This window comes from Anomalospiza imberbis, chromosome 22, assembly GCF_031753505.1.
Source record: "Anomalospiza imberbis isolate Cuckoo-Finch-1a 21T00152 chromosome 22, ASM3175350v1, whole genome shotgun sequence".
NCBI classification, from domain to species: domain Eukaryota; kingdom Metazoa; phylum Chordata; class Aves; order Passeriformes; family Viduidae; genus Anomalospiza; species Anomalospiza imberbis.
Genome location: NC_089702.1, coordinates 5,626,013 through 5,640,247, shown reverse-complemented (window position 1 = coordinate 5,640,247; position 14,235 = coordinate 5,626,013). Strand labels below are relative to the sequence as shown.

Genomic DNA, 14,235 nt, shown 5'->3' with positions numbered 1-14,235 from the left:
CCCCCAAATCTCCCTCCGCGGTCCCCGCGGGGACGGGGCGCGTTCACCAGCACCACCAGGGCCAAGGGCGGTGGCGGCCCGGGGCGCTCCCGAGGGCAGCAGGGCTGAGGAGCCAGCTCGGCAGCGGCTCCCGGCCGCGCCGCCGCCCCCTCAGGGCGCCGGGGGCGCCATGGCGGCCTCACCCCGCTGAGGGCCCGGCCCGCCCGTTGCCCCGGCAACCGCTGCGGGGCGAAGGGGGCGGTGCCGCCGCCTCGCAGCGATTGGTGCGCGCCGCTGCCACTCAAGCGCGCGAGCCCTGCGCGTCGTCTCATTGGTTCGCGCCTCTGTCACTCAGTGAGGGCTTTGCGCGCCATTGGCTGGGCGTGCCGTCAATCAGTCACGTAGCGGGGCGAGCCGCGCCTCCCGGCTTCTCATTTCCCATTGGGCCGCCCGCGCCCCCTCGCGCGCCCATTGGTCGGTTCGCCTGCCAATCAAAGCGGCTCCGGGGAGGCGGGAGGCACTCCCTGCCGCCCGCTTCCCATTGGTCCGCGCCTCGCTCTCGCCTCCCCTCGGCGGGCGGTGATTGGCGGCGGCGCCGCGCGAGGCGGGCCGGGGGGGGGGGCGGTTGGGCCGGGGCGGGGAGCGGCGGCGGCGGCGGCGGCGGGGCCGGAGCGGCGGCGGCGGAGCCCGGCGGGTACCGGAATCTGTGGCGGAGGGCGCGGGGAGGTGGCGTGCGGGAGGTCGCGGTGGGGGGCGGGAAGGGGGCGGCGGCGGCGGCGGCGGCGCGCGCGGGGCGGGGCGGGGCGGGGCGGGCGGCGCCGGCGGGGACGGCGAGGCCGCGGGAGCGCGCGCGCGCGGGCGGGCGGGGCGGGGTCACGTGGCCGCGGTGGGGTGGGGTGGGGGGGGCGCGGTCACGTGGGGCCTTAAAGGGCCCCGGGAACGGCGAGCGGGGAGCGCGCGCGGCCCGCACCGGGGACCCCCCCCCCCCCAAAACAAAAAAAACGGGGACACCCCCCCCCCACCCCCACCCCTCCCTCCCCACCAGAAACCGGGGACCCGCAAGCCCGGGATCCCCCCGCCGGCTCAGGGCTCCGCAGCGCGGGAGCCGCCCCGGCGCGCTGGGGGCGGGCCGGGCCCGGGAGCATTCCCGGTGTTTTATGGAAAAGCTCCGGCCCGGCTGGAAACCGGGCTAGGCAGGGAAAGGCAGCCGGATTCCTCCGGCCGGCGGGAAGTTGACGCAGCGGCCTAAGAATAGCTCGGGCAGGGGGAGCGCGGCCAGCGCTGCCGCCGGAGGTAACTCGGCCGGGGCTGGGGAGCGGGGAATTCCAGCGCAGTTCCCGGCTGCCGGCGGGGGGAAGGCGCTGTGCGAGCGGGGAGGTGCCCCGGTGTCACCGTGTTTGCTCTCTGGTTGCATCGCAGCTGCTGATGAAATCGCAGCCGGGAGCGTCGGAGTCTTTGGACCTTCCCATGCTCGGGACCTTTGACTCATAAGCGGCTCCTGCAGAAAGCGTCGGGAGCGGGGCAGGGGAGGCAGAGGAGCCGGAGGAGCTGCTGCAAGGAGCAGGGCCCGTCGCGGAGCGGGGGCAGCTGCGCGGGCGCGGAGAAAGCCGCTGCATGTGGAGTTTTCGGACAGTGAGTCCCATGGGATGGGGAATTCCGCGGCCCCGCGTGCTCTGCGGGATAAAAACACAGGGAAGGAGAGGGTGGAGCTGCCGGGGGGAGCTCCCACGCCTGAACTTTGATTCTCCCCACTTCTCCACGCACCAGTTTCCTGACTTTTGCACAGAAAAGCGAGCCTCGTTGAACTAAAAACCTTTCGAGCGTGCTTTAAACTTTTCTCCTGGCTTTTAGCTCTGCCCCGAAGGGCAGAAACGAGAGCTTGAAAGTGGGGCAGAGCAAAGCCAAACCCACCCGACCTGTCGTGGAGGCTTCACCCTCCCTCGCTGTCCATCCCCAGCCTCGACCTTTGTTGTGTTTTTTAATTTTATTTTGTTTTTCCCTCCCCCAGAGATGCTCTCTCTGAAGAAATACTCCAGTTCACCATCCTGCCTCTCCCTCGCTGTCCATCCCCAGCCTCAACCTTTGCTGTGTTTTTTGTTCATTTTATTTTGTTTTTCTCTCCCCCAGAGATGCTCTCTCTGAAGAAATACTTCACGGAAGGCCTGATCCAGTTCACCATCCTGCTCAGCCTCGTCGGCGTGCGCGTGGACGTGGACACCTACCTGAATTCCCAGCTCCCTCCCCTGCGGGAGATCATCCTGGGCCAGAGCTCTGCCTACACCCAGACCCAGTTCCACAACCTGCGCAACACCTTGGACGGATATGGCATCCACCCCAAGAGCGTCGAGCTGGACTATTACTTCACCGCCCGCCGCCTGCTCAGCCAGGTGAGGGCTCTGGACAGGTTCCAGGTGCCCAGCACCGAGGTCAGTGCCTGGCTGGTGCACAGAGATCCCGAAGGATCCGTGTCCGGAGGGCAGCCCGGAGCCGGCGGCGGGCTGCAGGATGGCGGCACCAGCGACGGCGGCGTGAGGGAGAGCGGAGCCGAGCAGGGATTCGGGGAGGAGCTGGAGGATCTGGGAGCCGTGGCAGCGCCTGGCAATGGGGATCTCACCAAGGAGGTAGGGAAGAGGGGGATTTCTGGGGGTGTTTCCATGGAGGGTGTTTGGCCTGGGATGGGATGTTGCTGTGCTTGATGTCGCCATCCTGGATCGGGGCTGGGCTCCAGCGCTCCCGGGGTGATTCCGGGGTGGTTTTCCCTTCTTGTCTGCTCTGTTCTGGCTCCAGAGGAGCAGTGAAAGGAGGGGGAAGGAGCTGGGGGCCCCCTCGTGACTCTGAGGATTGGGAAAGCGAGCGATCCAGCTGGGAAATAAACAGGAGTGTTGGGAAAGAGCCCTGGCCCAGGTGTGGAGCAGGTGGTTGGGCTGCCGGGCTGGAGCCTGGCCAGGAGCCTGTTCCTCCCTCAGTTTTCCTCCCCAGGAGCCTGTTCCTCCCTCAGTTTTCCTCCCCAGGAGCCTGTTCCTCCTTCAGTTTTCTCCCCCAGAATTCATTTCCTCACTCAGTTTTCTCCCCCAGAATTCATTTCCTCACTCAGTTTTCTTCCCCAGAATTCAGTTCCTCACTCAATTTTCTTCCACAGAATTCAGTTTCTGTTTTCCTCCCCAAAATTCAGTTCCTCACTCAGTTTTCCTCCCCAAATTTGGTTCTTCCCTCAGTGTTCCTCTCCAGGAGCCTGTTCCTCCTTTAGTTTTCCTTACCAAAATTCAGTTCCTCGCTCACTTTTCCTCCCCAGCTGGCTGGGCAGAGCTGGGCTGGGAGGGGTTTGGTTTTCCTCCTTCAGCCATAACCTTTGGGAAGGCTGGGATGGGATTCCAGGCCCCGGGAGCTGCTGCTGTGGTTGTGGTTCCTCACATCCCAGGTTCTGTGGGGCCTTGGGGGCTGATCCATGGCCCCAGGTCCTTCCAGGGTCAGGGAATGGTGTGGTCCGTGCTGATCCATGGCCCCAGGTCCTTCCAGGGTCAGGGAATGGTGTGGTCCGTGCTGATCCATGGCCCCAGGTCCTTCCAGGGGTGTGGAATGGTGTGGTCCGTGCTGATCCATGTCCTTGGGTCCTTCCAGGGGTGTGGAATGGGGGCGGTCAGTGCTGATCCATGGCCCCAGGTCCTTCCAGGGTCAGGGAAAGGTGTGGTCTGTGCTGATCCATGTCCTTGGGTCCTTCCAGGTCTATGGAATGGGGGTGGTCAGTGCTGATCCATGGCCCCAGGTCCTTCCAGGGGTGTGGAATGGTGTGGTCTGTGCTGATCCATGTCCCTGGGTCCTTCAAGGGTCAGGGAATGGTGTGGTCTGTGCTGATCCATGTCCCTGGGTCCTTCAAGGGTCAGGGAATGGTGTGGTTCGTGCTGATCCATGGCCCCAGGTCCTTCCAGGGTCAGGGAAAGGTGTGGTCCGTGCTGATCCATGGCCCCAGGTCCTTCCAGGGTCAGGGAAAGGTGTGGTCAGTGCTGATCCATGTCCTTGGGTCCTTCCAGGTCTATGGAATGGGGGCGGTCAGTGCTGATCCATGGCCCCAGGTCCTTCCAGGGGTGTGGAATGGTGTGGTCCGTGCTGATCCATGTCCTTGGGTCCTTCCAGGGTCAGGGAATGGGGCTGTCAGTGGTAACTCCCAGCCTTGGGTCCTTCCAGGATGAGGAATGGGGCTGTCAGTGCTGATCCATGTCCTTGGGTCCTTCCAGCATGGCTCTGCCCTCCCAGCAGGACAGGGGGAGCTGCTGGCATGTGCTGCAGCAGGGATCGGGATCGGGATTGGGATCGGGGTCAGGATTGGGATAGGGATTGGGATCGGGATTGGGATCAGGATCGGGATTGGGATTGGGAGGAGGGTCAGGATTGGGATTGGGATTGGAATTGGGATCAGGATTGGGATCGGAATTGGGATGAGGGTCAGGACTGGGGTCAGGATTGGGATGGGGGTCAGGATCGGGGTCGGGCTGTGGGGAGCGCTGGGAGCGCTGCAGCGACAGAGCTGGAGGTGATGGAGCCGGCCCTGGGAATGTCATCCCCATTTCCCTGCCCGTTCCCGGGAGAAATTCCCACCCTGGGCTGGCAGCTCGACCTTGGAGGTGCCAGAGGGACACGAGGCTGAACGGCCCCACCTTGTGCCGGTCCCTGGGGATTCCCAGGGAGGCGATTCCCAGCCTTGGGAACGGGACGGGAACGGCAGGGCTGGATCCTTGCCTTGTGCAAGGTCACTCGGGAAAGGCTCCGTCGCCCTTCCCGAATTTGGGATTCCTGGCTCGGAGGAGCTTTAGGCAGGAAAACCGGGATCAGATTTTGGGGGGATTTGCAGGGAGAGAGGCTGGGAGCTGCTGTTTTCCAGGATTTTGGGGGGATTTGGGGGCAGAGAGGCCAGGAGCTGCTGTTTTCCAGGATTTTGGGGGGATTTGGGGGCAGAGAGGCCAGGAGCTGCTGTTTTCCAGAGGTCTCCATGGGCCTGGATGTGCTGGGAGTGGAATCCAGGCTGGGTGGGGGAGACCTGCGGCCGCACCTTCCCCGATCCCGGCCCTTCCCGTATCCCCCCTCTTCCTCGGGGCTCTGTTTTCCTTAATTTCCTCCCTGGTCCCGGCTTTTCCTTCATCCCTTCTTGTTCTCAGGGCTCTGTTTTCCATGATTTCCCCCCAGTCCCAGCTTTTCCTTCATCCTTGCTCACTCCAAGGCTCTGTTTTCCATGATTTCCCCCAAAACCATGCCGGACAGGATCCCTGCTCTTCCTTAGGGCTCTGTTCTCCCCGATTTCCCCCAATCCTGATTTTCCTGCTTGCTCCCAGGCTGTTTTTTCCATTATTTCCCCCCAATCCTGATTTTCCTGCTTGCTCCCAGGCTGTTTTTTCCATTATTTCCCCCAATCCTCGATTTCCCTGCTCGCTCCCAGGCTGTTTTTTCCCCGATTTCCCCAATCCCGGATTTCCCTGCTCGCTCCCAGGCTGTTTTTTCCCCAATCCCGGATTTCCCTGCTCGCTCCCAGGCTGTTTTTTCCCCAATCCCGGATTTCCCTGCTCGCTCCCAGGCTGTTTTTTCCCCGATTTCCTCAATCCCGGATTTCCCTGCTCGCTCCCAGGCTGTTTTTTCCCCGATTTCCTCAATCCCGGATTTCCCTGCTCGCTCCCAGGCTGTTTTTTCCCCAATCCCGGATTTCCTTGCTCGCTCCCAGGCTGGTTTTTCCCCAATCCCGGATTTCCCTGCTCGCTCCCAGGCTGTTTTTTCCCCGATTTCCTCAATCCCGGATTTCCCTGCTCGCTCCCAGGCTGGTTTTTCCCCGATGTCCGCAGGCCGAGCCGCCGTGGCTCCAGGAAATCCTCTCTGGCTCGCACGTCACTGCTCTCCCCATCCCGCCGCTCTCCTCCCCCAGCTCGCTGCTCCCTCCCGCATTTTCCTTTTGGGTTTTTTTTTTTTTTTTTTTTCCTTTTTTTTTTAGGGTGCGATTTTTCACCCCGACTCCCCGGAGAACGCGGGGCAGCCGCCAGTCTTCCCCCGGGAGCTGCGCGGGGCTGTCCCCGCCGGCCCGGGCGGGGATGGAGCTGCAGATGGCTCCAGGGGCCGGGCTGGGAATTTTTCCATGACTTTTCCTGGCACATTGCGACTGCCGGTGGGTTGTGCGCGGTCCAGGCGCGACCTTGCCGGGGGAATACGGGCGATATAAATAATTTTGGGAAGCTGGAACTCGCTCCAGGAATGCTGTGCGGGATTTTTTTTTTCTCTTAATTTTTTTTTTAATTTTTTTTTTTTTTTGCTTTTTTGGGCGTTGCAGCACCCGGAGAGCGGGCGGGGCGGGAGCGGGGGTGGGGGGGGGGTTCAGGGGAATTATGAAATCCACTTGATTTTTATCCCACGGATAAAAAAATGCCCACGTTGAGCCGGGACTAAAGACAAAGCTGGGATCAAATCCCGGCGCTTCCCTCTGCAGCATTGGGGGTGGGGAGGGCGGCGGAGGCTCCGTGCCCGGGGCCGTTTCCACAACACGAGGATAAAAATACGTGGGGCATGTGATGAGCTGCGGGGGCTCAGCGCCGTCACCCCCCCCCCTCCCCGGCCGGGGGATCTCCTTACACTTGGCCGCGGTTACCGGGGCCGGGGCGTGCCCGGCCCGAGGAGCACCGCGGGCGGCAGGGGAAGGGGCTCAGCGGGGGTCGCGCGCTCCGGGCCGGGCTGTCCCGGGGGACGGGGCCAAGGTGACCCCGGGCTGTGTCGGCTCCCGGGCCGGGGGGTCCCGGTGTTCCCCGCCCCCGTTCCCATTCCCGGTGCGGCGCGGGCGGGGCCGGGGGGGGGGGGGGGGGAGCGGCCCCGCTGCGCCAGGGCGGGGGCGCGGCCCGGTGGGCGCCGCGCGGGCGCTGATTGGCTGAGCCGGCGGCCCCCGCCGGCGCTGATTGGTCAGGGCGGCGGCCCCCATTGGCGCTGATTGGTCGTGGCCACCGCCCGGGGCGGGGCGGGGCCGTCGGCGGAGGGGGCGTGGTCCGGCAGCGCCGCATCCCGGCGGGGAGGGGGCGTGGCCTGGCGGAGGGGGCGGGGCTCGGCGGCCGCCGCAGCCGGGAACGGCGGGGGGAGGGTTGGGGGGGGGGGCGGCCCCGCCGAGCCCCTCCCGGTCCCTCCCGAGCCCCTCCCGGTCCCTCCCGAGCCCCTCCCGGCCCCGCCGAGCCCCTCCCGGCCCCGCCGCCCGCCCGGGGCCCGCCGCCGCAGCCACAGCAGCATCCTCCGCACCGGGGGCGGGGGCGGCTGCTGCCGCCGCAGCGGGGCCGCGCGGGCACCTGTGGCCGGTGGGGCGGAGCGGAGCGCGGCTCCCCCCGCCGCTGCCGCCGCCGCCGCCGCCGCCCCGGCCGGCGATGCGTGCGCGGCGCCGCGCCCCGGCCAGCCCGCCCCGCCGCCGCCTCCTCCTCCTCTTCCTCCCCCGGGGACCATGATCGGCGTGCGCCGCGGCCCGGGCGGCAGCTGGGGACATGAGAAAGGTACCGGGGCCGCCCCGAGGAGCGGGGGGCTGCGGGAGGTGCCCGGGGGGCTGCGGGCAGCCCGGTGCCGGCGGGGAGCGGGCAGGGGCCCGGCGGAGCGGCGGCGGCGGCGGCTCAAGTTGCATCAGGTGGGTGGGAATGCGGGGATTTTCCTGCCACCCCACCCCTTATGCAAATGGCCGGGATGGCACCACGGGCTGATGCAAGGCGGGCACGGCGCAGCCACCGCCGCGACGCGGGCCCGGGCGGCCCCCGCCGCCTCCCCCGGCGGCGGGCGGGCGGCCATGGGCGGCGGGCAGGGCAGCGCCGGCCATGCGGAGCCCGCAGAGCCGCTCCCGGCCGGCCCGCGGGGCTCCGGAGCCCCGGCGGCGGCCGAGGGGCGCCCGGCGGGTGGGCTGCGGGCCGGGCGGGGGGTCCCTGGGGAGGGGCCGCTGGGTGGGGACCCCCCCCAGGCCAGGGGGGCTGAAGGAAATGTGGTCTGTCTTGCAGGACATCGATTTGATTGACATCCTGTGGAGACAGGATATTGATCTCGGCGCTGGGCGAGAGATTTTTGACTACAGCCACCGTCAGAAAGAGAGCGAAGTGGACAAAGAGCTGAGCGATGGGAGGGAGCGCGGGGACAGCTGGAGGAGTGCAGGGAATGAGGTCTTGGATAGAATCCCGCTAGTTGATGGAGAGACCGGGGAGAGTTTCCCTGCGCAGGTAACGCCCGGGGCCGGCCGGGCTGGGGCTGCGCTCCCGGGGCCCTCCGGCGCTGCCGGGGCCGGTGCCTGTGCGGGGGCTGCTCCAGCAGCAGCAGCAGCAGCAGCAGCAGCAGGGTTTGCCCAGGTGGGCAGCAGCCTTTGGGCAGGGCCGGCCGTGTCCCCTTGGGCAGCCGCAGAGTCCCCCCGGCCTGCGTGGCCGGAGGGGACGGCAGGGGACGGCAGGCTGGCCGGGAGCGGCGGCGTTGGCGCTTTCCCGTAGCCCGGAGCGGGAGGATGGAGCCAGCACAGGAGCACTGGGTGGGGCTCTGGCTCTTTTTTGGATGCGCTGTGATCCAGCCCTGCTGGAAGGGAGCTGGTTCCTCCTCAGCAGCACCTCCCAAAGCCCGCGGCGCCCACCCCGTGCGTTTGCTGTCCCCCCAGGTGCCCGGAGCGGAGGATCAGACAGCCCTGTCCCTGGAGGAGTGCCTTAGGCTGCTGGAGGCCACCTTCCCCTTCGGGGACAATTCCGAGGTGAGCCCCCGGGGTGGATCCCCAGGCTCTCCCTGCCTCGCTCGCTGGGGTTTCGGTGCCTGCCGTGCTTCTCCCGCAGCAGCAAATTGGGTTTGGCTGCTCCAGGAGGCTCCAGGCCCCCTGCGAAACCACGCGGGGAGGGGGGGCCGCCGTTAATTAAAACCTCCTGCCTTTGCTCCTCGTTAGCTCGCGGCAAAGCAAGCGGGAAGGGCGCTGGGCTGGGGGCTTGGCTGCATCCCTGAACATCCATGTGCATTCCTGAGAACCCATCCCTGGGAATCCCTGTGCATCCCTGAGAATCCCCAAACATCCCTGAGCACCCATCCCTGAGCACCCATCCCTGAGCACCCATCCCTGAGAATCCATCCCTGAGAATCCCTGAGCACCCATCCCTGAGAATCCCTGACTGTTCCTGAGAATCCCTGAGCCTCCCTGAGTGTCCATCCCTGAGCGTCCCTGAGCATGCCCGAGGTGCCAGCCCTGACTCCCTGGCGTGCTCAGTTCCCAGCTGCGGATGTCCCCGCCCTGAGCGACGCCGTGCCCGGGCAGAGCCGGGCCCCGGGCGGCCCCCCCAGCCTGCTGTCCCCTCTCCTGGCCGAGACCGAGTCGCCCTTCGACCTGGAGCAGCAGTGGCAGGACCTGATGTCCATCATGGAGATGCAGGTGAGGTCCGGGAGGGGCAGGAAGGGCCTCATCCCTCCAGGTGTGGCGGCGTGACTTCGGCTCCTGGCCCACGCGGTGACGCCGCGCCGTCCCGGAGCTCCTTGTGCGGGATCCGGCAGCGTCCCCGGCGGCGCGGCTCCTCCGCCGAGCCGTGCCCGTCTCTTGCAGGCCATGGAGGTGAACAGCACGAGCGCCGAGAGCCTCTACGGCGGCAGCGGCGGGGACCTCCTGGCGTCCAACTACAGCCTGGCCCCCGGCACGCCCATCAACCAGAACGTCAGCCTGCATCAGGCCTCGCTGGGCAGCTGCTCCCAGGACTTCTCCCTCTTCAGCTCGGACATGGAGAGCCCCTCCATGGCGGGCGGCTCGGCCCTGCTGCAGCTGGCGCCCGACAACTCTACCGGCCTCAACAGCACCTTCGGCTCCACCAACCTGAGCGGGATCTTCTTCCCGCCCCAGATGAACAGCACGGGCAACGAGACGGCCGGGCCCGAGCTGCCCGACCCCCTGGGAGGGCTACTGGACGAGGCCATGCTGGATGAGATCAGCCTGATGGACTTGGCCATCGAGGAGGGCTTCAACCCCGTGCAGGCCTCGCAGCTGGAAGAGGAGTTCGATTCCGACTCAGGTCTTTCCCTGGATTCCGGCCACAGCCCCGCGTCCCTGAGCAGCTCCGAAGCCTCGTCCTCATCGTCCTCTTCCTCTTCATCCTCTTCCTCCTCCTCGTTTTCCGAGGAAGGCGCCGTGGGCTACAGCTCGGACTCGGAGAACGTGGACTTTGAGGAAGCGGAAGGGGCGGTTGGCTACCAGCCAGAGTACAGCAAGTTCTGCCGCATGAGCTACCAGGACCCGGCGCAGCTCCATTACCTGCCTTACCTGGAGCACGTTGGCCACAACCACACCTACAACATGGCCCCGGGCGCCTTGGACCCCGAGGAGCCCAAAGCGCCTGGCGCCGGCAAGAAGAGCGGCAAGGAGAAACCGTCCGAGCTGCTGGACAAGCAGCTGAGCCGCGACGAGCACCGCGCCAGGGCCATGAAGATCCCCTTCACCAACGACAAGATCATCAACCTGCCCGTGGAGGAGTTCAATGAGCTCCTGTCCAAGTACCAGCTGAGCGAGGCCCAGCTCAGCCTCATCCGCGACATCCGCCGGCGCGGCAAGAACAAGATGGCCGCCCAGAACTGCCGCAAGAGGAAACTGGACACCATCCTCAACCTGGAGCGCGACGTGGAGGAGCTGCAGCGCGACAAGTCCAAACTGCTCAGGGAGAAGGTGGAGTTCCTCAAATCCATCCGGCAGATGAAGCAGAAGGTGCAGAGCCTGTACCAGGAGGTGTTCGGGCGGCTGCGGGACGAGCAGGGCCGGCCCTACTCGCCCAGCCGGTACGCGCTGCAGTACGGCAGCGACGGCAGCGTGCTGCTGATCCCGCGCGCGCCCGCGCCCGCCGAGCCGCAGCCGCGGCGCCAGGAGCGCAAGCAGAAGGACAGGAGGAAGTGAAGGCGGCGGCGGAAGGGAGAGCTGGGATGAGGGCCGAGCCTGGAAGTGCTTGCGGAGGGAACTTTGATGCCTTCTTATCCGATTCTGTCTTCTCCAGCCGCACGCGGCGCGCGCCGGGGACTCTGCGGGAGCGGCCGTCCCGAAATCGAGGGGGTGGGGGACGGAGCCCACCCCAAGCCCAGCTGCCACCGGCCACCCCCGGGGTGCTGGGAGAGCAGGGACGAGCTGGCATCGCTGCTGGGGAGGTTGGCACGAGGTGGATAAAACGTTAAAAAAAAAAAAATACAAAAATACAAAAAAAAAAAAAACCCGACAAAAAAAAAAATCCCACAAAAAAAAAAAACAAACTACTGTTAGGAACTGGCTTTAAGTAAGAGAAAAAAAAAACAAAAAACAAGAAAAAAAAAAGAGATTTAAGCGAATGGACTTCAAAGCAAGTTATAGGAGAGACGTTTTTCTGAACTTCCAAAGTTCTGTGATTTCAGGTAGTTGGTTGTTTTTAATTTGTTTTTCCTTTTTTTTTTTTTTCTTCTTTTGGTTCTTTTTTGGTTTTCCCCCCCTTTTTCTCCTTTCATCCCGACCCCGTTTTTGCCATCGGTGTGTGTGAGATATTCCAGATTTCTCCTTCCTCGATGGGAGAGCAGACCAGGGCACACGTGGAGAGAGACTTCCATTAACCCCTTCCAGCCCGAGGAAGAGCAGAGCCAGGGCGTGGCTCCCATTAACCCTTTCCTGCCTGGGGAAAGGGCAAAAATCCATCCTGGGAGAAAGGACAACGCGGGGGGACGCACGCGGAGCTTTGGCATGGGGAAGGGAGGGAGGAGCAGCAGGATCCCTGCCTGAGCACTCAGCCCCCGCCTGCTTCTCCTGGGGAGGAATTTTGGGTCAGGAACAGCACAAGGGGAGCGCTGGGACCCCGATCCCAACCTCAGCCCCGGCCTTGGGGTGTCACCTCGAGCATTAAACAGCTGCAGGTCCCCGTCCCGTAACCACGCTCGGGTTTTATGGGGGTTCCAGCCTTGATTTTTTTTTTTTTCCCTCCCCCATTTTAGGGTCTAGAAATGCTTGTGTTGAGTAAGAAATATATAAAAAAAAAAACCTTTAAAAATTAAAAAAAAAAAAAAAAGAAAAAAAGCCAAAAAAAAAAAAAAAGGGAGAAGCCCAAACGTTCAAAGCTGCTCAATGTTCTCTTTGCCATAAAGATTCCGTGTAACCGTGTGATCACATTATAGGATTCTCTTCTGTCCCTAGAGGTGTTGGTCTGACTTCCTTTGTTTTTCAGGAGGGGGGTGGGGGTAGTGCCTTGATCACTGTCAGGTCTCCACACCTCGGAGACCATCCTAGAGCTGTATCTCCATATAGCACAGCTGGGAGTGTTCTGACTTTACCAGCAACCAGAAAAAACAAAAAAACAAAAAAAAAAAAAACCACAAAAAAAACCAAATAAAAACCAAAATAGAAATGGAAAAAAAAATAGAAATAATAAGTAAAATTTAAAAAAAGCTTAAAAAAAGAAATAAAATGAAATAACGGCTTTTCCGAGCCAGTCCTGTGCACGGGATCCAAGGAGGATTCCAGGGTGGTCCTTCCACCTGGAAAAGCAGCAGGGAAGGCCCGCTGGCAAGATGTGTGTGGGTTTGTGGGAATGTTTTCCAGGTTTTTTTGGGAATGCTTGGAGCTGGGATTGGCTGGGTGGGACCCTCGAGCCCCCTCCGGCTTCCCGGGAATGAAGCACAAGTTGGGATGTGGGGAGGTTGGAATGGAGAGAGAGCCCTGTGCGTGTGGTTTAAATTATTTTTTTTTTGTTTCCTCTTAGAAACTTTTTTTGATTTGAATGATCTGTGACCTGTCAGGGAGAGAAGAGAGATTGTTGTGAGCACAGGACAAAAAAAAAAAATAAAAACGGCTTATTCACTGTACCAGCCTCGGCTCCGAGGGGTTTTATTTGGGATTCGAGGGGGTTTGGGCATGAAATTGTGGGAATTCAGGGGATTTTCTGCCATCACAGCTGCTCCAGATCCAGCTTGGATGGGAGGGAGCTGTTCCAGCCCTGCAGGGGATAGAGAAGGAAAAAGAAGGAAAAGGAAAAAGAAGAAAAAGGATAAAGAAGGAGAAAGAAGAAAAACTACAAGGAAATTGAGAAAGAAAAAGGAGAAGGAAAAAGAAGGAGAAGGAAAAGAAGGAGAAGGAAGAAAAATGAGAAGGAAAAGAAGGAAAAAGGAGGAGAAGGAAAAAGGAGGAGAAGGAAGAAAAATGAGAAGGAAAAGAAGGAAAAAGGAGGAGAAGGAAGAAAAACGAGAATGAAAAAGGAGAAGGAAAAAGGAGGAGGCAAAGGAGAGGCAAAAGCTCCTCTGTGGGAACAGCCGGCTCTGGCCCTTTTTTCCTTTGCTCCTCCTCAGATCCCAGGAAAAGCGAGCTCCTGGGTGCATTCCCAGCTCTGTGGGGTCCTGGGGCCGAGCCCCCCAAGCTGCTGCAGGCCCAGATCCCTCTCCTGGGAATTCTGACTGCCAAGGTCTGGCTTTCCTGCTGGGAATGGCCTGGGACCCTCCTGTCCCTCACGTCCCCGCAGCCGGAGCTGGTCCTGTCCCGAGGGTGGGATATCCCAAATGCTGCCCCAAATCCTCCCCGGGAGCGTTTCCAGTGCTCGATCCCGCCCGGATTTCCCCTGGACGGGAGCAGCGAGCCGCTCTTTGTGGGCTGGCTGGATGGAAGGAGAGCTGCTGGGATAGCAGGATGGAATTCTGTGGGTCCAACCCCTGCTGGTCCCGGGGTTTTGTCCTTTGGAGCCCCAGCCGAAAATCCAACCCAAGTCCCCCTTCCAGCCAAGGGTTCCCAAATCCCTTCTCCTCGGGATGGGAAGGGGCCGAGCGCCGCTCCCGGCGTCAGATCCGGATCTGAGCTCAGCCAAGGGGAGGAGGGGCGTTAAATCCACACAGGGTCCACATGGGATCCACAGTAAATCCACACTGGATCCACACCAGATCCACTGTAAATGCACATCAGATCCACAGTAAATCTACATTGGATCCACATCGGATTCCCAATAAATCCACATTGGATCCACATCAGATCCACACTGGATCCACATTGACTCCACACTGGATCCAAGGTGCCCCCTGCTCTCCCCCCCTGGGTGATGACTCCAGACATTCCTTAGGGGCTGGATCCCAGCTGGCAGAAAATCCCACAAGGATTCCCTGCGATGGTGCAGGGAGCTCATGGGGAAGGAATCCACCGAAGGGATCCACTGCTCCTCCCAGGATCTCTGCTGTCAAGGAAGGGATCCACTGAAGGGATCCACTGCTCCTCCTGGGATCCCTCTCAGCTCCTGTGCTCTCACAACTCCTTCCCCGTGCCCAAATCCATCGGGAAGCTCCAGC

General features: G+C 62.4%; 2 protein-coding genes across 3 annotated transcripts in view; one reads left to right on the top strand and one right to left on the bottom strand.

The window, feature by feature from the left end:
- Window positions 1–14,235, bottom strand: part of MRPL10 (mitochondrial ribosomal protein L10) — a 112,967-nt gene that overhangs the window by 70,495 nt on the left and 28,237 nt on the right. The gene's annotated exons all lie outside the window — the stretch shown is intronic.
- NFE2L1 (NFE2 like bZIP transcription factor 1) lies at window positions 2,107–12,311 on the top strand. 2 transcript variants are annotated; one of them, XM_068211884.1, is made up of 5 exons: window positions 2,107–2,600; window positions 7,965–8,180; window positions 8,603–8,692; window positions 9,194–9,355; window positions 9,524–12,311. In XM_068211884.1, the coding sequence occupies exons 1-5, from the start codon at window positions 2,109–2,111 to the stop codon at window positions 10,853–10,855; spliced, it is 2,292 nt and encodes a 763-aa protein (XP_068067985.1). In that variant the 5' UTR covers window positions 2,107–2,108; the 3' UTR covers window positions 10,856–12,311. The 2 variants fall into 2 exon arrangements, with proteins under 2 accessions (XP_068067985.1, XP_068067986.1); XM_068211885.1 differs by lacking the exon at window positions 7,965–8,180.

Excerpts from the sequence above, each read along its gene's own strand:
- NFE2L1 (XM_068211884.1), top strand. The coding sequence starts at position 2,109 with ATGCTCTCTCTGAAGAAATACTTCACGGAAGGCCTGATCCAGTTCACC. Across the intron at positions 8,181-8,602 it reads GGGAGAGTTTCCCTGCGCAG|GTGCCCGGAGCGGAGGATCA; the intron begins GTAACGCCCGGG and ends CTGTCCCCCCAG. Across the intron at positions 9,356-9,523 it reads TGTCCATCATGGAGATGCAG|GCCATGGAGGTGAACAGCAC; the intron begins GTGAGGTCCGGG and ends CGTCTCTTGCAG.